General features: G+C 35.5%; 1 protein-coding gene across 1 annotated transcript; it reads left to right on the top strand.

The window, feature by feature from the left end:
• Positions 1 to 9,237: 9,237 nt before the first annotated feature.
• TYRP1 (tyrosinase related protein 1) lies at positions 9,238 to 24,197 on the top strand. The gene is made up of 7 exons (XM_065908144.1): positions 9,238 to 9,622; positions 11,018 to 11,340; positions 14,106 to 14,310; positions 17,228 to 17,395; positions 19,845 to 20,024; positions 22,992 to 23,138; positions 23,992 to 24,197. The coding sequence occupies exons 1-7, from the start codon at positions 9,238 to 9,240 to the stop codon at positions 24,195 to 24,197; spliced, it is 1,614 nt and encodes a 537-aa protein (XP_065764216.1).
• Positions 24,198 to 24,792: the final 595 nt, after the last annotated feature.

The raw sequence follows: 24,792 nt of genomic DNA, 5'->3' as shown, positions 1-24,792 counted from the left end.
CTACAAAAGAAATGTTTGCTTTTTACGCTGGTTGCTGTCTATGTATCACTTTTATTTTGAAAGAATAAGTTTATGTGGAAAGTTTCAAATTATAAGAAAAGCAAGCTTAATATCTTTGACCAATTTAGGGCTACCTTTTTAAATCCACCCATCGGGTAAAAGTGTTTAGTGTACCACACTATATTCTGAAAGATAATAAACTGCAAGAACGGCAGTACCTAAAGTTTTAAGGACCCTTTTGAATTTGGTGATTAAAATAATAATGGAAATATTGAATATATGCATTCTATGAATAGAGAACATAAACTGTCTTATAACTGGATTTCTATGCTTCACTTATTCAAAAGAAAAGTTTTGTTTGCTTTCCATTTGATCTTTCCCACTAATTAGTATCTGGGCTTAATTTTCCTTCTCATCAGGTTTCCATTTTGTTCATTAAAACCTTTTGTACATTCTGGAGGGAAATCACTGACTACTTCAGAAAGAATAAAGAGCTCTATTTTTCACTGACCTACTTATAATTCTGAATAAGAAAATAACCTACTAGTAGAACTCATTTCAAATTATAGGAAATGATTTAATAATGACCACTGACTAAAGGAGACTCAAATAGCACCTAGAACATTACCCCAGGGTTAAACAGGAGCTTGATATTGAAAGGTTATAGTCTATACTGGTTAATACAAGTCATTAACACAGCTTGTAAATGAAACGCATCTATTAACCAATTTCTCAGTCCCCACGGACATCAGTTTACTGCTTTTTATAATTCCCGCTCTGCTCGCTCTATCCCCGTACTCTGCCTACAACTGTAATGCTTATTTCAAACCATACAGTAACAACCACAGCCAGCTGTAATATCCTGGAAATACCGCTGGATATGGCACTAAAAAAACACATTCAAGCCCAGATTGCTTCGTTACTGGTATATAAACATAAGCAAATCACTTTTGTTTCATGAACCTCTGTGAATAAAGATATCTGCCTTATAAAGTTTGTGTGAGGATTAAATGAGAGATATGCCACACATTTGTATCCAATATTGTAAATTCTTTGAGAGTATGAGTTCCCTACCCATTTTCATGTCCATGGAGACAAAAGGGTTCATCATGAATGATTAATTAACGTGTAATCTTTATTATCAACAGTCTAGATGAAGAGCTGTTATAAAACAAGCAAAAAGCAAGCATAAAAGTTGAAAAATAGAAATTAATGAGCCCTTGAAAGACAGATACTATAAAATAAGAAGTGCTAATAGTTCATTCCTTAATAAAAATAAAATGCTTTTTCTTTACAATCTATATCAACACATAAAGTCATACTTAAGGATTCTTATATTTTACAAAGGTAAGAAGCCACTGTTGACATTAACAAGAACTTTTTGTAGGTCTCAAGAATTTTTAGGTGCTGAGAGATATAGATATGAATAAATAGGCACAAGAACATTTATAATAAATAGCATGGCAATCTATATACCTCACTTTCTTATTGTGACCCAAAATAACTAATTTTTCTTCCACTTTTCTACATGGATGAGAATTTCTGCCCAGGAAATGCCATTTCCTTCCACCCCCTCATAATAAATGTTCCAGAACAATCAAGTGCAGAAGTTCATTTATATTACAAACAGCATTTGTAACCTTGCGGTGACTCTAACATTAATGTTGGAGGTTAGGTTGGTAGAGTGCTCTCAGTTAAAAGCCGTAACAGATCAAATTCACACTGTTAAAGACAGACTTGTTTTAATCATCTGCTTAATTTAAAGTTAAGTGACTTTCTCAGCCATGCAGAGTCCACAGGGCACCAATGATAGAGAATCCCTCCTCTAGTGATTCACGTGTCCCTGAGTACCATCTCCTACATAGATGCTCACTCTCCTGACATGGTCCTCTGTAGCCACCTGACAGGACCCTCCACATCCACATCTTTCCCTTGCTGCCCTTTACATACACCCAGCATTTCAGCGCTCACAACTTCTTCATTTCATCTCTTTTGGGAGTAATTTTTGATGTCCAAGTCCCTTGGATTATCAAATGGAGGAGAGAGAAAGGAGAGGGTAAAATTTGATTCTAGGGAAGAAGTGGAAAGGACAGGGGAGTCTCTACCATTATATGACTTCTGGAAGGTTACCTAAAAATTAAGGAGACATCTTTAAAAGAGTAGTAACAAAACCAGAAGTCTCTTCAAACTGCCCATAATTGAAAAAAGAAAAACAAACAAAAGCTTTGTCTTCTTTCCTAAATTTGGTTCACATAACCAAACAAAATGAACCTTACAGGTTTCAGTGTAAGAAATGTGTGCATGCATGTATATAGAAAAAGGGGAGAAAGAGAGGGGTAATAATTCATAAAATACTTCAAGATTAATCATAAGATACAATAGCAGTAATCCTACATGTACACAAGGTCTTTCTGTGTTATCATGCTTTCATTTATCTCTCTGGATCCCCTAATTTTAACCTCTTAAATGTCTCACTTTACCTATCTATAAATCAGAAAATTATATAAGCTAATTTGATGAAGAACATTTATTTGAAATATAAACAAATAACTAGCTTGCTAGATCAAAACTAGTTGACATTCCTCAATCCATTACTGCATGTAGATGTCATTCTATTTTATTAGTAAATTTGACAATGATTTATTTTTCAAGATCCTCACTTTTCCACCTGCATATTTCAAAGATTAATTTTTAAGGTAAGAATTTTTCAAAAAATTCGATGTTTTATAGGATTTCAAAGATCTTCATTCAAAATGTTTTAGCATGATATTATAATGAGATTTGTATATATATATGCTAGACATAAAAAATAAATACATACAATTATCATGTTGGTTATGTTGGTCATGAACTTTATTTACTCTTTTTCCTTGGGCTTTAGCTAGTTGACATTTCCCAGCTTCCCTGATAATCAGTTCAGTTCAGTTTCTCTTTTCTTCAAAAGAGTCAGTTCTTTGCATCAGGTGGCCAAAGGATTGGAGTTTCAGCTTCAGCATCAGTCCTTCCAATGAATATTATGTACTGATTGCCTTTAGGATTGACTGGTTGGATCTCCTTGCATTCCAAGGGACTCTCAAGAGTCTTCTCCAACACCACAGTTCAAAAGCATCAGTTCTTCAGCACTCAGCTTTCTTTATGGTCCAACTCTCACATCCACACGTGACTATCGGAAAAACCATAGCTGTGACTAGATGGACCTTTGTTGGCAAAGTAATGCCTCTGCTTTTTAGTATGCTGTCTAGGTTGATCATAGCTTTTCTTCCAAGGAGGAAGCGTCTTTTAATTTCATGGCTGCAGTCAACATCTGCAGTGATTTTGGAGCCTAAAAAGTAAAGTCTCAGTTTCCATTGTTTCCCCACCTATTTGTCATGAAGTGATGGGACCAGATGTCATGATCTTAGTTTTCTGAATGTTGAGCTTTAAGCCAGCTTTTTCATTCTCTTCTTTCACTTTCACCAAGAGGCTCTTCAGTTCTTCTTCGCTTTCTGCCATAAGGGTGGTGTCATCTGCATGCCTGAGGTTATTGATATTTCTCCCAGCAATCTTGATTCTAGCTTGTGCTTCATCCAGTCTGGCATTTCTCATGATGTACTCCACATATAAGTTAAATAAGCAGGGTGACAGTATACAGCCTTGACATACTCCTTTCCCAATTTGGAACCAGTCTGTTTTTCCATGTCCAATTCTAACTGTTGCTTCTTGACCCACATACAGATTTCCCTGATAATAGTGTAGGGCTAAATGATTAAGTTCTAGCCAATGGAATGTTGTAGGGAGTGATAACAGCTACTTTCACACACATACATATATACACATATACATATATATACTACTATATATCTCGCTATATGTACATATATGATATATATTTAAGTACAATGCTTTATATAATGTATATCTATCATGTAACATCACTAATATTACACTCATAAATTAAAATTATATCCCATACATTAAATTTTTCAAGTAGTTAATATGAAAACAAATGGTTGAGTATTCATTCTGTATTAAGTGAGACTTTCTTCACTGTAGAATGTTTATGGCTTCTTAAATATTTGTTTTGCTAGAAGAGTCTATCACTATTCTTATGCTTTATACTATGGATATTATTATAGAAGTTCAAGTAGAAAGTAGGGCTGCCATTTCCTTCTCCAGGGGATCTTCTCAACACAGGGATTGAACCCAGGTCTCCTGCATTGCAGACAGACGCTTTACCATCTGAGCCACTAGGGAAGCCCAGAAAGTAGATCAATGTTGTTGATCAATTACACAGGTTTGATATTTTGCTCATTTCCATATAATTACAAACTGTGGTTTAAAATGTAAGAAGTGAGTCGATATGCTCACTACAGGCATATTTAACTGTTTCATAAAGACTTGGAGTATAATGACTAAACTACCCTGTTGTTTTCAGAGTATCAACCGTGTTTGGGCTCCTAGCACACAGTAAATGCCAAATAAGAGGATATGGTCATGATGATGACCATAGAGATGCGTTTAAAAATCACAAAATAATAGAAATTTTATCTTTTACAAATCTTATAGTGCAGATATAATCTTTGAAAATGAGTAGTTAATTAATTTTAACTACACAAAAAAATGCACTACTTAATTCCACCCCTAAAACAAGTATTTTTTTATATTTTGACTTAAACACCTAATATATAAGTATATATTTAAAAATTTCTTTGTGGGGAACTCTTACAAGGCCATCTGTACAAGCAGAACAGAGATCATCAGTAAGAAAACACTTTGTTTTAACATTAACTTAGCAAGAGAGAATTCCACTATCAGAAATCAAGTTATTGTTAACTACCCCAACACTAGTAATTGCAGTACTGTGCTAGGTTCAGTTCAGTCGCTCAGTCATGTCTGACTCTGTGACCCCATGAACTTCAGCATGCCAGGCCTCCCTGTCCATCACCAACTCCCGGAGCCAAAAAACTCATGTCCGTTGAGTCAGTGATGCCATCCAACCATCTCATCCTCTGTCGTCCTGGAGTTTAGAAAACTCAGTTAAGAAATTAATGGCACATTTGATCAGAAACTACATTGTCTGAGATATCAACTTGAAATATTGTAAAATAGCAATGTTATGTTTGACTGAATCTCTGCTCAGTGACACAAAAACACAACCCTAACATTCTTCCTCTTTGCTTTCACAGAATTTAAGCTTCTCCATGAGGCAAAGCCACATGACCAGTCTAACAGATGACTTTGAGTTGCCTTAATGCCTTTGGCATTCTAGCTATTATACTAAGCTTAGTATAACTAAGCATATAATTTAATAACATTTAATCCAATTGAACAATGAACATATTCAATACCATTTACCACAAATGATCACTAAATATATTAACATACATCTAAAATATTTCTGGAAAAACAAAGGCATTCTGAAACTCTTTTTCTCCTCAACTTAACCTAAATACTTGGTATTTATCATTTAGCTGTTTGATTCCATCTTTTATAAATGACAATCGTAAGACTTCAAAGGACAAATTAGGATGGAAGGACTAGCCCTTTTTCTTGAGATACGAGCTTCACATCAGCTTTGAATATATGAATGCACACTAATGGTGGTTACTAATAAGTCTTTATATCCTGCTCATGTGTGTATTTCTGAATAGCCCAATTCTTTTTGTTTTTTCCTTTTTCTGTATAGCTTATTGCTGCAGCAGCTGCTGCTACTGCTACTGCTTAATCACTAAGTCATGTTTGACTCTTTTGTGACCCCATAGACTATAGCTTGCCATGGGATTTCCCAGGCAAGGATACTGGAATGGGTTGTCCTTTCCTTCTCCAGGGGATCTTCCTGACCCAGGGATTCTACCCAGGTCTCCTGCATTCCAGGTGGATTCTTTACCACTGAGCCACCTGGGAAGCCCTGTATGGTTTATTACAGGGTGTTAATAAATATAGTTCCAAGTGCTATATAGCAGGACCTTGCTATCTATCCATTCTATATATAATGGTGTGCATCTGCTAACCTTATAAGGCAAAATTATTGTATAAAACTTAGCTTCCATCAAAGAAATCTCAGAAATAATTTCTGCAGGAGGCCAAGGAGTGTTCCACATGTATTTTGACATTGATCCCTGACCTATGATGTGACTAGATTTTTAAAAATATATGGCATTGACACAGGGACAGTCAAACTCACCTACAGAACAGAACACCAATGGTAGAAATAAATCCATTCATAAATGAAAACGAGAAACAGTGATACTGCAAGTGATTGGGAGAGGACAGACCTGTCTATAACGGTGCTTAGAAAAACCTGAGTTTTGGTGTGAAATAAAAATTTAACTGAAATTCTTATTCACATTATGCGGAAGAGCCAATTCCATATGCATTTAAAGACTGAAATGTGAAAAGCAATATTTACATTTTTAATGCTGAAGACAATATCAAAAAATAGTTCATTACTTGTACAAGGGGAAGGATTTCTTAAACAAGATATGGAAGCTACTAACAATAAAGTAAAAGACTGACGCAAAGACACTAAAATGAAAAAAACTACTAATCATCAGAAAACTGTGTCAAGAATGCAAAACCTAAGCCATAAATTAGAATATGATACATTCAATATTTTCAATATAGTTATCTGACAGAAGATTAGGATGTCAGTATACATAAAGAAGTCTTATCTAGCAGAAAGACAAATAATATAATTTTAAACAATGGGCAACCTACTGTATAGCACAGGGAACTCTGCTCAATGTTATGTGGCAGCCTGGGTGGGAGGTGAGACTGGGAGAGAGTGGATACATGTATATGCATGGCTGAGTCCCTTTACTGTCCACTTGAAACTAACACAACATTGCTAATCAGCTATAGTTCAATACAAAATAAAAAGGTTAATAAATTGTAAAAAAAAAAAAAAAAATCAAATATACATACAAAAAATGGGCACGACACATGAAAAAAATTTACAAAGAAACAGAAGGGATCAAATCACAAGAATAGTATTAAAACATACTAGTCATTAAGATGAATGAATTATCTAGATCTATATATGTTAATTAAATCTATTTTTGCCAAGTGCTAGCAAGTTTGAGAACCAATATTAAGCACTCTGGTGGGAATACAAATTGATACAACCACTTTGGAAAACAATTTAAAACTAACATAAATATTCATGAATCCTATGACTACAAATTCACTTTAGATACTTATGGGGTGAAATACTTATATGTTCAAAAAGAAACATTTAGAAGACTCTTTATAGCAGCATTGTAATAAGACCAAAAAAATTAAATTAAAAATCCAAGAAAATAATCCAAATGTTCACTAACAAGAGAATGGATATATACACAAAGAGAGATATATCTTACAATGTCTTACAATGTCTTGTAATTGTAATGGCTGTCTTACAATGTCTTGTAATGGTAATATTTTACAATGTCTTACAATGACATATCAAGCTGACCTTTAAAAAAACATAAAATACTGCCACATGCAACAACTATGTATTCCACTCAAATACATAGTGGAAAAAAAGTCTGGTCACCAAAGCTTACTTATATAGTAATGATGACAGCATTTTTGCAATCATTTTAGGAAATATCCTGATATTGTATTAGTAGACTATTGCACACATAACAAAATATAAAAATAAATTTAAAAAATAACATTTTAGATTTACAAACATAAATCTTAATAACCATGGCTTGATAAGGCTGTAATAAATCATGTTGGTGGTCTTAACAAGAGGCTATACACAGGAAATCCTTATTCTTTTTATCTTGTAGACATAGCCTTGGTTGGGTTTTTGTTTGTACCATATACCCAAGCCCTTCATATAGGTTTCTGGACAATTTTATGACTGAAGGTCAAATAGGACAGCTAACCCTGATCACAAATTCTGATAACTTTTGCATAGTAATTATGCATTTCAAACTAAAGATTATTCTGAAGACCAATTTCACATGTATGAGTTTTCAACTCCAGAGAAAAATTTCTTTTTAAATACATGAATCTATTACCCTAAGTGCCATTAACTTAAGACTTCTTGCAGAGACTACAGGAAAAGTAAGCTATTCAGTGGTCGTTTTCTAAACATTACATGTAGCAGTGACCCTGGGATCCTTTGCCACAGAGATGGAGATGAACACCCACCTATTGACGGTAAGGGAGTTGGAGTACCCAAGTGTCAATGCCAGCAGGCAATGGCAAGTGAGTTGTTGCAATTGTACCTGATGCTTTTTCTACTACAATTATCCTCTCTGGACACATTAAAAACAGCAGTATCTGTTTGCAAGATGAAACATAATCAAAAGCTACCATCAGGTACAAACACTAGCCTAGCCCTTTATCACTAAGAAAGAGGTAAATAATCTCATTTCATCCTTTAAAGATACATTGCCAAAGGAAAAAATAAAGTTCTCTGCAATGAAAACAAAAGCTCTCTAATTTCTCTGATTTGTATTCCAAATTCATGGCTCTGACCTTTTCTTAAAACTTTAAGCATCACAAGGAAATCAGTGGGAAGGCAATCATGTGCTATCCAAATACTTAAAGGGCAGAAAAACTCACTGAAGTGAAAAAGGATTAGTAAAGGGTAGAAAAGAGGACTGGCCCCTCCCAGTTGGGGTGCACTGATTTGGGATTAGCTATCAGACAGAAAACCCACAAGCAATTAAAAGTTCTGACATCAGGGAACAAGCAAATATAAAACACTCAGCTCTAAGCGAGGCTCAGCAGAGAATGCCTTCAGGAGTTCCAGGTACTGGAGAGAAACTCTATGGGGAGTGGGTGGATTCCCACCAAAACTCCATCAGAATATGGGGGACTTGAAGTCTTGGAAACTAACTTGCTAGAAATCTGCCCCCAATTCTTCTTTCAGCTCCATGGGTAAATGTAATTAATGGTGCTGACCTGTTAATGCATATTTTTGATAAATGACATCCATGAGAAGTACTTTTTATATAAATAGAAATTAAAATGAAGAAAATTAAATGACTAGGACTGGGATTTAATTACATAGATATTATACCTGTCAAATTTTTAAAGGTAAATTACTATTTTTATCATTTTTGTAATGTCATCTTACAGACATGAAAAGCATTTTGAAGGTGGGTTGGGAAGGGCCTCATGCCATTTATAATGGTACAAAAAAACTTGCATAATTTCATTTTGTTATTTTCTTTTCAGCTTGATTTTTATCTATGTGCCTCGGTCTCTACACAAAGGGCTGCAAGCCAGAAGCTGTCCTGCATTCTTGCTTCAAGCAGAATGAAATCTCCTACACTCCTCTCTCTGGGTTACACGTTCCTGGTCCTGCTTTTTTTCCAGCAGGCCTGGGCTCAGTTCCCCAGAGAGTGCACCACCACTGAGGCTTTGAGGAATGCCGTGTGCTGCCCAGACCTGTCCCCACTGTCTGGGCCCGGGTCTGACCGCTGCGGTTTCTCATCTGGGAGGGGCAGATGTGAGGTGGTGATAGCCGACTCCCGGCCCCACAGCCCCCAGTACCCGCACGATGGCAGAGATGACCGAGAGGGCTGGCCCACACGCTTCTTCAACAGGACATGCCGCTGCAACGGCAATTTCTCAGGACACAACTGTGGGACCTGCCGCCCTGGCTGGGGAGGGGCTGCCTGTGACCAGAGTGTTCTCACGGGTAAGTGGAGACTGAACGGATGCACAGTCCTGCATGGAACTCGACACATTTAATACTGTAGACCTTTGAATCAGTTGAGGTTTAAGAACTCCTAGAAACCGTAAAGCTTAAGCCTTACTTTTCATAGCTGCTGAAACTGAGGCTTAGAGAAGCTAAGAAATGTATTTAAGGAGTTGAAGTTGAAGCTCAGGTCTTCTAACTAATAACATTTCCTTTCAAAAGATTTGTTGAGCGACGCCTTTATAACAGGAACAATGCTAAATGTTTACGACTGGACCTTTCAGTAACTTTGCAAGGTAGTTAGGTTAATTGTAAATACATATTGGAGCTCAGAAAGGTCAACTCCATGTAACTGGTATGTGGGAAACCTGGAGTTCACACTGAGATCTGTCCAGCTCTAATCCACAAGCTTCTTGCACAGCCCTTGCTGACCACAAAGACGTTTCCCACTCTGATGGTCAAGTTCAGCCATTCTACAGGGTGAGCCTGGCCTGCAGCCTAAACAATAAATGACAGAGATTTAAATAGTAGCAGCCGGCAATAACTGGATTGTTCTCTTTGTGCCAGACATGAGACCAAGAGTTTCACAGAACCCTTACTGAGCTTGCTGTTTTAAATTTACATTATTGTGTTAGTTTCAGGTGGAATGCAAAGTGATTCAGTTATACATATCTATTTCTTTCAGATTTTTCCCTTATAGATTATTAGAAAAGATTGAGTATGTCTCCCCATACTATACAGTATATATTTGTTGGTTATCTATTTCATATATACTAGTGTGTACATGTTAGTCCCAAACTCCTAATTTATCCCTCCCACCTACCCCTTTGGGAGTCATAAATTTGTCCTCTATGTCTGTGGTGAGTCATTATGAACCAGGCTCTGGTCCAAGTGCTTTTTATGTGTGTCCTCTTTAATCATTACAACTCTATAAAGCAGATATTTCTACACTTACTTTACAGATGAAAAACTGATGCTTAGAGAAATATATGCCAAGTAACAGAATTAGACTCTGGTCCTAACCACTATGCTAAACCACATACTATGTTTTTGCAAAATGTATGGTATTAAAAGGTAGAATATTACAAGAAATATGCAAATAGTGAGCAGAAATCTACAACAAGATCATAGAATCATAAAGTCCTTGGTAAGATTAAAGAAAGCTCTTACTCTGCATAGAGTAAGTTGGAGAAAGAGGGAGGAGATCGGAGAGAGAAAGCAGACATAAAGAAGGGATTTTAACAAGGGATATTTTTTAAAGTATAAAATGATGTGAGCACAGATGCAAATTATCATTCAGGGGTAAGTGGGACATGGGGTTCCAAGATGATTGAGTATTCTCTATCCATGCTCACATGGCAGATGTTTTCACATTTGAATTTTGTGTCCCCAAAGTCAGGAGAAACGTACTGGACTTGAGCACAGAAGAAAAGAACCGCTTTGTCCGGGCTCTGGATATGGCAAAGCGCACCACTCACCCTCACTTTCTCATCGCCACCAGGAGGTCAGAAGAAATATTGGGGCCAGATGGCAACACACCACAGTTTGAGAACATTTCCATTTATAACTACTTTGTTTGGACACATTACTACTCAGTCAAAAAGACGTTCCTGGGAGCAGGACAGGAAAGCTTTGGTGAAGTGGATTTCTCTCACGAGGGACCAGCATTCCTCACATGGCACAGGTACCACCTGCTGCAGCTGGAGAGAGACATGCAGGTACGCGTGAGTCACGGCCACATTCATGTCCTTTACAAACAGGGCACCTTGTCTGTAAGTCATTCACTCACTGTGTCCCGAATGATCAAAATAGGCGATGGCAAAGGATTTCATGTTATTAACCTGCCTTTGGCATTCTGTTAAGTCTCTCCCTATGCTAATCACTTCCTTATTAATTAACCTTTATCCTTTGCGAGGTGAAAAGAAAGTCACATCAATGGTCAGGAAGCCAAATGAGGTATTTGTAGGTGTGAATTAAAGCACTGGACATAGTCTACAGCTGTCATTGAAAAAATGACCCTCATATAGTTTGCAATATAGGACTCTCATTTGATCTGTCTCCCTTCTGAAATGTGAACCAACAGCCCCTCCTGGTTTGGATGAGGAAAGTGTATATGACTTTTCAGTCTTCCAAGTTCCAAATGTATAGCTCATTTTATAAGTTGATGATTTTGTAGGATATATATAGGGCTTAAACTACAAAAATAATACTTTTCATTTAAATTGGCATATTCTAATTGAACTCCTGTGTTTCCATGTTCTCTACCACTTTGAGGCTTATAGCAGAAACCTGCTAACAATATCCACTAGGTCAGACATCATTTTAATCTAAAGACATTGGCTTTTTTAGCATGAAGTGAACCTAAACAGTTATTTCCAGTTTATTTTTAATCAGATAAACTAAAATCACGTTAAAGTAGCTGTTAAGATACTTTCTTATTGTCTCTTTTACTATTTGTTCTATTTTAAGAAAAGTATTGTCATTTTCAAATGAATTTAAATTTTTTTCATTATTGAAGTACAGCTGATTTACAACATTATATTAATTTCTGCCGTACAGCAACATGAATCAGTTATATTGGCTTGGCCAAAAATTTTGCTTGGGTTTTTTAGTAAGATGTTATGGACAAAATGTTTTGACCAAACTAACACATATCTATGCTCTTTTTTATATTTTTTCCATTATGGTTTATTGTAGGGTATTGAATATAATTTTCTGTGCTACACAGCAGGACTCTGTTTTTATCCATTTCACATATAATAGCTTACTACTGTCAATCACAAACTAATTCTTAACCCCTTTAATAGTCTTAGAGCTCAACTAGGAAATCGACAAGTTGAATTTGTTTTCTAGGTGAAATAAGAGCAATGATTCCCTCTCCTCACAAATTAAAATCTAAAAATATCTGAGGACAGACTCAAGTATTGATGTGCAGTACGCTTATGCCCAGCATTATCCAAGAAAATAAATGGTTAGAAGGGAGAGATTTAAAGCACTAAAATACAGAAAAAAATATTCATATGTACGTAGCCCATTCGTATGCAGTTTGAGAGTGATTAAATGAACTCAGCTGCTACTCTGAACTTCATATTTTATAGCTCTGATTTCACATAAGACATTTAGTAGATTATGAGTAGATAAATCTGTCATTTGTAATCAACTCCAGATCTTCTCGCCTTCAAGTCATTTTCCCACGAGTGCATCAAAATGAAAGGGCAGGTGGAAAGTATCTAAAAGCTTCAATTTTGCCTGTGTAAACTTCAACCTCTATGACTTACATTTTTAAAACCCAACTGCACAAGGGATCCAACAAATTATAACCTAAATGTAATGCACAGTTGAAATGCCACATGAATATGCTCCAGCTCCCAAATGCCAGTTGCTGAACCACAAACTGACTCTTAATGATCCCTTAGAAGCTGTCACTAATCTTTGTTAACCAGAACAATGACTGCTCAACAAGGCCTCTAAAACCCTGGAGATCAATAACGAGGGATGCACTGGAAAGCTTTTGACCCTCTAAAATACCCCAAGGACAAGGAAATGCTTCCTAGAAAGGGTTTAAGAGTAAAAAAGCAGAAAAGTACTAAATGTTTGCAAGGTGAGATTAAACAATGGCAATCCCTACACTTATCCCACACTCTAAATATAGCTCCCCAAAGGCCTAAAGGAATGAGAAATAATAAGTACAATAAATATATCTTTAAAGGAACCCAATAAAATAAGCATGTGATCTTGAGTCCAGCATTTTTTTATTTGTTGAGATCAGCTCTAAATGGGAACTAGGTCCCTGAGCTAAAGAACAGCATGCTCAGAAAAATATTCAGCTTCTGTTAAACATTTCCTGTCTATATTGGTTTCTGGCAAAGGCCTGAGTCTTCATAGTTTGGATTCTGAAGCAGAGGTCTCTAAGTAAAACACCAGGCAGATAAGGCTAATTTGAAAGAAGTCTCTGTAGTGTGTGGCCAAAATAGAATCTAATGCCTAAAGTCGACTCAGTTAAATTAAAAAACAGAAATGAAATTAAAAGCACTGTTTCACATAATATATCTCAAGGCTGGATCTAGCTCCAGACAAGAGTTCATGATGCTTCAATTAGAGATAGGAAAAATGGAAGGAAGTAAAAATGTCAAACAGTAGAAGTTATTGTTGATAATTTCTAGTATAACCAACTTGCCTGAAAAAGAAGAGACAACTCTCCAAAGCATTTGCAGAAACTTCTGTGTAATGAATTGAGTTTCACTCCCTCTAGTGCCTAAGTGACTTCTTGTAGTAAATCAGGAGCTTTGTTAAATAAGGTATCTAAAAAAAATAAAATAAAAAAATAAGGTATCTAAGTCCGCTAGCCCTACAGACACCACTGACACTAACTGGTTTCCAAGTAGCTGAGAAAACTAATAGTAGCAGACTGCCAGGGAGTAAACCAAGAAAGGGAGAATTTTAAACAAAAGCTGAGAATGCTAACAGAGTTTCTGTGATCCAGGAAATGTTGCAGGATCCTTCTTTCTCCCTCCCTTACTGGAATTTTGCCACTGGGAAGAACACCTGCGACATTTGCACCGATGACTTGATGGGATCAAGAAGCAACTTTGATTCCACTCTTATAAGCCCGAACTCTATCTTTTCTCAATGGCGAGTAGTCTGCGAATCCTTGGAAGATTATGATACCCTGGGAACTCTTTGCAACAGTAAGTTCCAAATGACAGCTAGGATTTGAAATTCCCTACTAGATAAAGAGATTAAATGTGCTGCCAGAAGGTCCTTCATTCTATTAAGGACTTCAGACTAAAGTTCACTTTTATTACAGAGAATGGATGTACAGATATTCACTAAGTACCTAGGATAGTCCAGGCAATCTGGGGTGCTCCAGGGAAAAAAAGAAAGTGCCTATACATTTTTCCATTGCTTTTTCTGAACAACTTGGTTGGTGCATTGCTTGCTTTCTTATTTGGGAAATGTCTATTCGTACTAGTTAATCCTCTTAGCCTAGCGCTGCTTTGTGGTCATGTGTCTTTTGCTGGAATTTCACAGAAAATGTGTCTCTAGGAAATGTGAAATCTGCAGAAAGAGTTGGAAGTACCTTGGGAGTAAAAAATGTACATTTAACAGTAATAATTGTTGTATAGGGTTACTATTGTTTTGTTATTATATTATTTTTACTATTATGTCACTTTGATTTCCAACCTTCTGGCTAGATTAACAAAGAGAATGCTTAACCAACTATCCTAATGTCCTTTCTCCAGTGGTCTGAATGCCCTCTGCCATAGGTCATGTTTCTGTCTTTTGTGGAACAGTTCCTGTGAAGCTGTCTGTTCTCTTCCTTGGATCTTATTTTTACCATCTCCCTTGATATTAACACAAGGTCTTAATCATCAGAGTCTTCCTATCTCACTTTGTTTTTCTTCTTCAGACATGTCTAAATATTTTGAACTTTTGTTTTTCCATATAAAAACTAGAATTATTGAAATTTGCTTTTTTCATTATTGTACTCATAACATCTATTCTGCACATATTTTTAAGCACCAAATATTAAATTACATTGTAAACTTAGAATATTTTAAATAGAACAACAAAATTAAGTAGATTTTTTACCATTAGATTATTTAGCTGTATATAGGAATAAGAGAAGTAACCATATATAAAACTTTATTCTATATAAGTATTAAATTAGAATTTTTGCTTGGTGAAATGAGATGAAATTGAAGATTGGTGTATATTTAGGTACCAAAACATTCATCTTTCCCTGTGACTTTTTTTTTTTTTAATTTGCTTGCACATGGACGACTTCTGTCATTGTACCTACTAACTTATTATGGATTAGAGTCCTGTGGGATTCCCATGCAGGAATGAATGAAAAGTTCAGAGTGTCTGAAGTAGAAAGTAGATTTGAGAAGTATTGGGAAGAAAAAGAGCATGTCTTTCATATGATGAATCAAAAATAGTTTAGTGGCTGAATAGTTTAGTGGCTGGAAGAATATTAGGTGTCAATAAATAACTCTTTGGTGGTTATTTAGTCACTAAGTCATGTCCAACTCTTGTGACCCCGTGGACAGAGGAGCCTGACAGGGTACAGTCCACGGGATTCTCCAGGCAAGAATACTAGAGCGGGTTGCCATTTCCTTCTCCAAAATAACTCGTTAGTGTACCGAGTTTGGTGTATTCGTGGTAAAAGGAGAGAGACTGTCTAGAAAGCATATGAGAACATAAGCATGGAAGCTTCGCTCTAAAGATGTACATGTACGCGTGTCCTGTAAAAGATGATCAATGAAACCACAGGGATGGATAATTTTATCAGAGAAGAAAAGTAGAGGGAGGAAAGAATTATCGTGAGGATTAAATATTTTTTTTAAGCATTTGACATCATATCAGACACATTAATGGGTGTTCAATAAAACACCCATTATTTTTCCTTTTTCTTTCATGGGCCTAATAAATAAAATAGTTCTGGTCTAACTTCCTATATTTCCTGCCATCGACTACCCTCTTCCATTGCCACAGACTCCAGGCCAGCTGTTCACCTAACAGGCTCTCTCATGCAAATCAACCTTATTTTTTCATAAGTCAACATACACCAAACAACTATTTAGCTTCAATTATATGCCATCTACTGGGTCAAAACTGGAGGACATACCGGTGATCAAGAACAGTTTGTGCTCTGATGGGGCTTATATTATGCACAGAAAAAAAGCCTGTCATCCGTTATTATTATCTCTGCTTAAAAATGCTTGACTTGTAAATTTTTTCTTATTTCACCTCTGGCAATTTTCCTCAGATCTTCAGGGTTCTTTGCAAATCTGTCTACCCAATGAAGTCTTCCTGAAGCTGCCCAATTGGGAAGAATTAGTATTCTCTCTCTTTTTTTTCTCTCTCTCCTTCCCTCCCTCCCTCCTTTCCCTATTTCTTTCTCTCCCTGCCTGTCTCCCCAAAGGCATCTTTATATTCCTAGGGATATATATTACCCCTAGTATAGCAGCCCTTTGTTTACCTGTTCATCTTACTGACCTTCAAAACTTTTATTTTTCACATTAATTGCTGAAAAGTATGTGTTGATTGAAATATAGATCACTTCCCAAAGAGAGTTAAGGTTGTTTTAACATTATTTCTTTGAAAGCTTGAAACAAACAACATTCAAGACCAAAATTCCATTTAAGTGTGAAATATGGATTTCAGTGTAGAATTTTGGTTTATGAGATTATATTCACAAAATTTAATCTTAGAATTTTGGTTTATGAGATTATATTCACAAAATTTAATCTTTCACGGAACTTCTGTTTTAATGTGTTCTCTTGAAAAAAGAGATTTAACATATACTGATATGCTAATAACATTATACTGATTTAACGAATACAAGGACCTCTGTTTTTACGATCATCTTTTTCTTCAGATGATTCTGTGTATCACATATTTTCCCTATTCACAGAAGTTGGACATGATAACCTAGGTTTTATCACTTTAATACCACAGAATATGCATTAAAATTTTTTTCTCTTCTACAAAGGAAAACCTGTCTTTCTGTGTTCAAGACCCCATGTATACAAGTTTAATAAGGAAAGCAAAGATCTCTAAATATTCTACACGTGTTCACATACCCCATCTTTTTCCCAGGCACTGAGGGTGGGCCAATTAAGAGAAACCCTGCCGGGAATGTGGCCAGACCAATGGTGCAACGTCTTCCTGAACCACAGGACGTCGCTCAGTGCTTGGAAGTTGGTGCATTTGACACACCTCCTTTTTATTCCAACTCTACAAATAGCTTCCGAAACACAGTGGAAGGCAAGTAAACAAAACCAGTGCTCTGAATTGATCTAGTTGTCACTGGAAAAATTCAAGTGTTCAAATTAAATCTCTTTAGAGAAAAACCTTTGAATGCCGTATGGATCCTGTGAGTTTATATGAATAGGGCTGCCTATCATGATAGAGTCACAGTCCTCTGCTCAATAGAAGAACTTTCTTAAAGAAAAGTGTAGGCCCTGAAACTCTTTTTATCACAGGAAAATCCCTTGGAAAGGATCCTCCATTTTCTTAAAATACTTAGAAGGTATTTAAAATCAAATTCCTGTTAGATGGTTGGCCAATATGGGTATAACTATATCAAATTCTAGTGTAGGCAAACAATATTCAAGACTTGGAGATATTATTAATTTTTCTCTTTAAAAAAAGTCCTGAACATACAATAGTTGACATCAAATAAAAAGTCTGCTTTGGGAGTATGTATTATTGATGTATCATCCTGAAAGTTTTTTTAAGATCTATAAAAAATCAAACTAACATCTAGAGATATTTAATTTGATTTTCTTTAAATAATTCAAGTATTTTAAACTTGAGAGATCAAGTCCAAAGAAGTGAAAAGATATCCAGCTAGTTAGTAACAGAGCACAGATTCAAATCAAAAATTTTCTAAAAAATTCTCTAAAAAAATTATGTCATTTATAATTATTTTATAAAAAAACTTTTTTACCTCTAAATTATTCATGACACATTAAAGTCTTAAAAGAACAGAATCAGGTTTAACTTTATTATAAACTTGTTCTTGTCAAATTTTACCTTAAATACAGTATTGTACATGTTGGACCACCCTCCCCTCCAACCGAAAAAGGGAATAGATCTCTCTTTCCCTTGATCTAAGATACTTGATATATAGATCTGATAATTAATTTCAATTATCTCCCTTTTCATCATCAAAATTAGGTGCCATTCTTTCCTATCTTTATGTTAATTTTAATAACTACATATGAATACACTGACTTAGAGGTTCTTTAATAATCACCATATTTTGACTAAGCTGGTATTTATAAACTAATGCTGTAAGTAGTGATTCTGTAAAGAATGTAAGAATATGAGTGTATTTTATTGATGCCCAATCAAAAGACAAATTATACTGATTTCCAGACAGAATGTACAAAAAGGTTAGCGCCTAACATGTACAATGTAAGCAATATTTAAATGTTTTATAAGTCAAAAAATAATGGAATAAACATATAAAAAAGAATAATGAATAAATGAATGAGTAGTTATAATTACACTACTGAGTTAATGCATTTCAAATTCTAATATTGCTTTTATAACATACAGGCATACCCTGCTCTGCTACCTCTGGTCTTCAAGCTAACTACACACTTGTAACTCCATCCCACATCAGAGACTCCCTACTTTTGTTTGTGATCTATCCATGTCTTCTCCCTAATATACTTACATGAACTATATGTGATGAGAGTATATATGGGAAGTATATGTGTTATACATGACATATATACTATATGAGAAATGTATATATTATATGTAATAGGTATGTAATATGTGGGTTATATATAAATGGGGATATGTATAACACACAGCTTCCCAGGTGGTGCAGTGGTAAAGAATCTGCCTGCCAACACAGGAGATGTGGGAGGCTCAGGTTTAATTCCTAGGTCAGGAAGATTCCCTCAAGAAGAAAATGGCAAGCCACTCTAGTATGTTTGCCTGTACAATCCCATGGACAGAGGAACCTGGAGGGCTACCATCCATGGGGGTCTCAGAGAGTCGGATGCAACTGAGCATACATGCATGTAAATGAAACATACATGAAATATATGTAGTGCATAATATGGAAATGTTTTGGGGGAAGATATATATAAATATGTGTGTATATATATAGAATAGAGAGCATTCTCAAAAGTTCTATAAATGTTTTGACAGCAGTCTTTTCAGATATTTAAAACTAGTACAGAGATGATAAAAAAAAAGCTCTGAGAAATTCTAACTTCTCCACAGAAATAATTTTCTAAAAATACACATGCTGACAGTCTGAAGGAGTCAGGCAGGAGACTAAAGCAACATCTGGCAATTTAGGTTCAGGGCAATCAGAGCAGTATTCTCCCAATTGTATCAGCAGTTTTTATAGAAGCTAGAGATTTCCACTGTCTTTATCTCCATGTAGACCAGTGTTAGCCTTGTCAAAATAGTGTGCTCTATATATTTTGACTGGTATCCTTCGCAGGTCATTATTTTTAACCTAGAGGCTACACTTAGAATGTCATGCCACTAGCTTCAAACTAACCTAGCTCTCACTACAGCAAACAAATGTCACCACCCACAGGTTCAGAGAAGCAGTGCTATTACACTAAGGTAAAAATTGGCCTGACAAGCTCAGGAAAAAATTGTTTCCCAATATAATTACTGCTTTGGACTTAAAAAGTCATATATTTATAATGGATTTTATTATTCTCATTTTTATATCTAGGTTACAGTGAACCCACAGGAAGGTATGACCCTGCAGTGCGAAGCCTTCACAATTTGGCTCATCTATTCCTGAATGGAACAGGGGGACAAACTCATTTATCTCCCAATGATCCTATTTTTGTCCTCCTACATACATTCACTGATGCAGTATTTGATGAATGGCTGAGGCGATACAATGCTGGTGAGACTCTTTCATATGCTTTTTGCAAACTCAGCAAACAAGACTGTTGAGATGGCATAGTTATCACTTTAGGCTAAGAACTTGACACATTTAAACTACGCTTTACAATACGATAAAATAGTTCTAATATTTAGCTATTTCCAAATATCTTAAACCACTCTGAAAAGGCAGATAAGAAGTCTCTCAGTATAGTAATAAAAAGATGACTTATTAACATTCACTAGGACTAAAAACTAATCCCTTCACCTCTTTACCATGTAAAGATGACTACCATGTTTCCCCAGTTTTTCTTTCTCATATCTTCCAACGAACATCCTCACTGCTTTTCATATGGATGTGAAAACCTTAAAGAGCTCTTCTTTGATACCCCAAAGACAGAAAAATTATACTCATAAACCACAGTTCTGATTTTTATTACTTTACAGCCTCTCACAAATGGAAATTTTATTCAACTTGAAAAGTTAATGCTGGTTTTTATATCACACCATAGAACATCTCTTTTAAGTTCACTTTAATGCATTCTTTAAAATGCTATTTAGAGGCTACTTTCTCTTCACTCAGCTGAGAGGGTTATATTACTATTCAAACTATGAATGTGCTTTTACTGGTTAAAACATCATAAATTTTCACATTTAAAAGTGTTCTAAATTTTGGCTCATGTACCTTTATCTCATCAAGGACATATACATAATATTGGAGATTATCTACTGATTCACTTATTCATTCAGCCACCTCTTGCTTCTGTTGCTCGTGTGTGTGTGTGTGTGTGTGTGTGTGTGTGTGTGCTTGCGAGAGAGAGAGAAAATACAGTAGTAGATTCTAATCTAACCTGCTTTGGACTATTAATTGATGAGTTGGTCAAAAGAGTTTGTTTCAACTGAAAGTCATTTAAGAAACAAATAGCCTAAATATAAATATTTATCTACTTATTAATCTTCTGTGAAGTCACTGATTGGAATTCCACCTGATTTTTCATGTGTATTTATAGACATACATGCAACCATAATGAATTATCTATAATTTGCATTGTCTGTTTCTTGAAAGTGAAACAAGAAATCCACAACCCTTGTGATGCTGAGTACAGTATTATCCTAAAATTTTCATAATGTTTCCCTAACCCTTTATAGTCACAGTTGCCCACTCCTAATTCTATAGCAGTGTTATAGCCATTCATTCTTAATAAATCTTTCCAAAGCAGTCCATTTATTTATTATGAAAGCATCCTTCTCTTTTTATATTTACAACTATCAGTTTATGCATGTTTTGTTATACTACTTTTATTTTAATAACAATTAACTCGAATTAATAGGTTTATGGATGAACAAAACATTTTTATTAGACATGTACTTCTGATAACTAGATAGCAACGTGTAAGCTGACAACAAGCATATGTAAATAGATATAGTGTATGGGGGAGAGCTTCTTTGTAGACAAGTAATATTAGGAAAGGGGATAGGGAGGACTGTGTAAATAGATAAAGAAAGATGGTCCTAAGAAAGGAACAAAGGAGCCACTGTTGCTGGAGCAGAGTAGGGAGGGGGATGAAAAATGGAGGGAGATGGCAAGGTCAGAGGAAACACTGGAGCAGATCCTTAAAGGCATGGGATTTAGCTCTGAGAGATGGGGAGCCATAGAAGGATCTGACATAGGGAAGGAACATTGCAATGCAATTGTTACTTTTATTAGTCTTCTTTTCCTCCATTTATTTTAATGGACATACCTTTTTGATGCAGCTGAAACTTAACTGAGTTGAGGCTGATTCAGTAAAGAAAAAATAGGAAGCTTAAAAAATTATCTAAGTTATTAGCTTTAATATCTAACTTTAATAAGTAATTAGTATGAGTGCTTTGAGGTCAGGAATCCTGTCTTTGGTTCAATGCTATAGCTCATGTGCCTAGGTCAGTGCCTGGCATGAGGAGGAACACAATAGACTTTAATGGATACATACTTAATTACCATTAATTCAGAGTACATTTGAAATCATTAAATTTTAAAGTAATTAAATTTAAGGTTACAAAAATATAAACACTACCTGCCATTTCTGATTGATGTTTCTTTAGAGTAGATGTTAAAAAACTTTCCTATGCTGCACAGGATTGCAGTGACTGTCCAGGTAATATACTTCTTGCAATCAGAAAATCTAATATTTAACTAGCCTTCTCACATATTTCAGCTCTTCTAAACATTCCCACTAATGTTTTGCCCAAACCCACTTCCAATTCTGGTTTTGTAACATTCCACTTAGCATTTAATCTGACCAACATAAATATAAACAATAACAATAAAGAAAAATTTTTTGCCAATAAGAGCATCACTCCTTTCATATCTGATAACAAAAACGCACTAATAACATAAATGCCTATGATTTGTATTTAAGTAGAAAGATGAAAGGTGGCAAGAAACAAATAGTATTATAGGACCTTGATTCAAAATGTTAAATGCTTTTTGATAACAGAGTAAGAACCCAGGGAATAAGCTCACATTTATTGCTCTAATTAAACAGAAAAAATGAAAAGTACTAAACAGAAATAGGCATAGTCAAGGACAAACCTCCGTCAGATACACTGCCTCCTAAATTTAAACAATAGATGATGCTACAGCAAATTACAGGTTCAATCTTTCTTTAGCTTTGAAAAGTAAGTTTAATGAATTTTACTGAAAATAGTGTCTGTAATTTAAAAGTAAAACAACTAATGATTATCATAGATAAGAAAATACTAAAACTTCCTTACTTTTAAACTTTCTTTTTCTATTGGATGACATGTTACTATTGTACTCAAAGTGTTTGAGCTCTGCTTCATGCAATTCCCAATTCTGCTGTCATAATTTTTTACGTTGTTATTCAGTATAAAATATGAAAGAACTTTTATTGTTATCCTTGAACATTTTAAGTCACCTTCAGAAAATAATAACATATTAATACAACCTGATTATGTCTATTAACAAGCTGTCTTTGACATATTTTAGATATATCCACATTTCCACTGGAAAATGCCCCTATTGGACATAACAGACAATACAATATGGTACCATTTTGGCCTCCAGTTACCAACATAGAAATGTTTGTTCCTGCTACAGACAACCTGGGCTATACTTACGAAGTTCAATGGCCAAGTGAGTACTGAAAATGTACTTTTACTGTGGAAATTTCCAAATCAAACTTGCTACCTTTAAAGTAATCTCAGTTTTCTGAGATAAAGTATCCCACAGCTTTCACCATGATTAAATAGCTTCATTTGAATTTTTATTTGGGGATAAAGAGAATGAATCTAAAATTTGTTAGGACCCCATTCTGACCTGGTTGAGCTGGTTCCAAAGCACACTATTTCATTTAATACTTACAACCCTCTGAGGAAGGTATTAAAATCCTCATTTTACAAATAAGGAAGATGGGATGAGAGTAATTATCAAAGATCACCTTCCTAGAAACACAGAGAATGAATTTTGAGCTTAGCTCTGTAAAATATGCCCTGTGTAATATACTCTTATTTTTCTACTACATGATGTGCTTCTAGTTGTTTATCTTAAAAGAGATGAAGTGAGACATTCTGAGCTGTTTTTTGAGAGGGTGTGAAATTGAAAATCTCCTGGTTTAATTTTAAATCCTTTTCTTAACTAAGGCAATGGGGTACAGTGGAGGAGCACAGGATTTGGATCCTGAAAGATCTGGGCTCCAAAACCAGCTCCACCGCCTACTAACCAAATGACCTTGGGCAAGTGATTTAAACACTGAGCCATCATCTCCTCACCTTCAGAACAGATATAATAACTATCCCAATAGGATGTAGTCATTATGAGAAATTGGGGAGTGCTTTGAAGATGCCAGGTGCTATAAAAGGCAATGTGGCCAATAAAAATTAAATATGAGGATTTTGTCAAGTGCCTGGAACAATGCCTACATTTAGGGTATCCAATTTTGGCAATGATTTTACTATTTATTTTTTGCTCTCATTTCATTTTCAAACAGGTCGGAGTTTTAGTATTTCTGAGATTGTTACCATGGCAGTAGTGGCTGCATTATTACTGGTTGCAGTCATTTTTGCAGGCGCTTCTTGTTTGATTCGTGCCAGAAGCAACATGGATGAAGCAAATCAGCCTCTCCTTACTGATCAGTATCAACACTACATTGAAGAATATGAAAGAATCCATAATCCTAATCAGTCTGTGGTCTAATGACAAGTGTAAATTCTCATATGCATCTGAATCATAAAGCCACATGCTTAGAAAATAATAGGTTGAGTTACTAACTGTATTTTCTTTTACTCTGTTACTTCCTTCCTTGTGCATGTGAATATGGGAATTACAATCTCCAGATATTATTTTCCAGAACTGGGGAAAGTCGCAATCTTTTCAATGGTTTCTATTTTTCAGTTCTACTTTAAAAAAAGTGTTGGGGAGGGGGGGTGGAGGTGGGGCTTCCCTGGTGGCTCAGCTAGTAAAGAATCTGCCTGCAATGCAGGAGACCTGGGTTCAATCCCTGGGTTGGGAAGATCCCCTGGAGAAGGGAAAGACTATCCACTGCAGTATTCAGACGTGGAGAATTCCAGGGACTGCAGTCCATGGCATCTCAAAGAGTCAGACGTGAGTGAGCAACTTTCACTTTAAAATGGTAGGTTGTACCAATTCCATGGTATTTAAACAAATATGAAGATTTGGGGCATATTTTAAAATTTTAAAGATCAACAAAATGACAATCTATATAAGTTGCTGTACTTTGTTTATATTGTAAAGAAAAACCATGATTTAATAGCAAACTGATTAAAATACA

This window comes from Muntiacus reevesi, chromosome 17 (assembly GCF_963930625.1).
Source record: "Muntiacus reevesi chromosome 17, mMunRee1.1, whole genome shotgun sequence".
NCBI lineage: Eukaryota > Metazoa > Chordata > Mammalia > Artiodactyla > Cervidae > Muntiacus > Muntiacus reevesi.
The sequence above is the reverse complement of the archived record's forward strand: the minus strand, read 5'-3'. Positions and strand labels throughout refer to the sequence as shown.

What these genes read in the sequence shown, in the direction of transcription:
- TYRP1 (XM_065908144.1), top strand. Translation starts at nt 9,238, where the DNA reads ATGAAATCTCCTACACTCCTCTCTCTGGGTTACACGTTCCTGGTCCTG. An exon ending in AGCTGGAGAGAGACATGCAG is followed by an intron (nt 11,341 to 14,105) that starts GTACGCGTGAGT and finishes TCTGTGATCCAG; the next exon opens with GAAATGTTGCAGGATCCTTC. An exon ending in CCTGGGAACTCTTTGCAACA is followed by an intron (nt 14,311 to 17,227) that starts GTAAGTTCCAAA and finishes TCTTTTTCCCAG; the next exon opens with GCACTGAGGGTGGGCCAATT.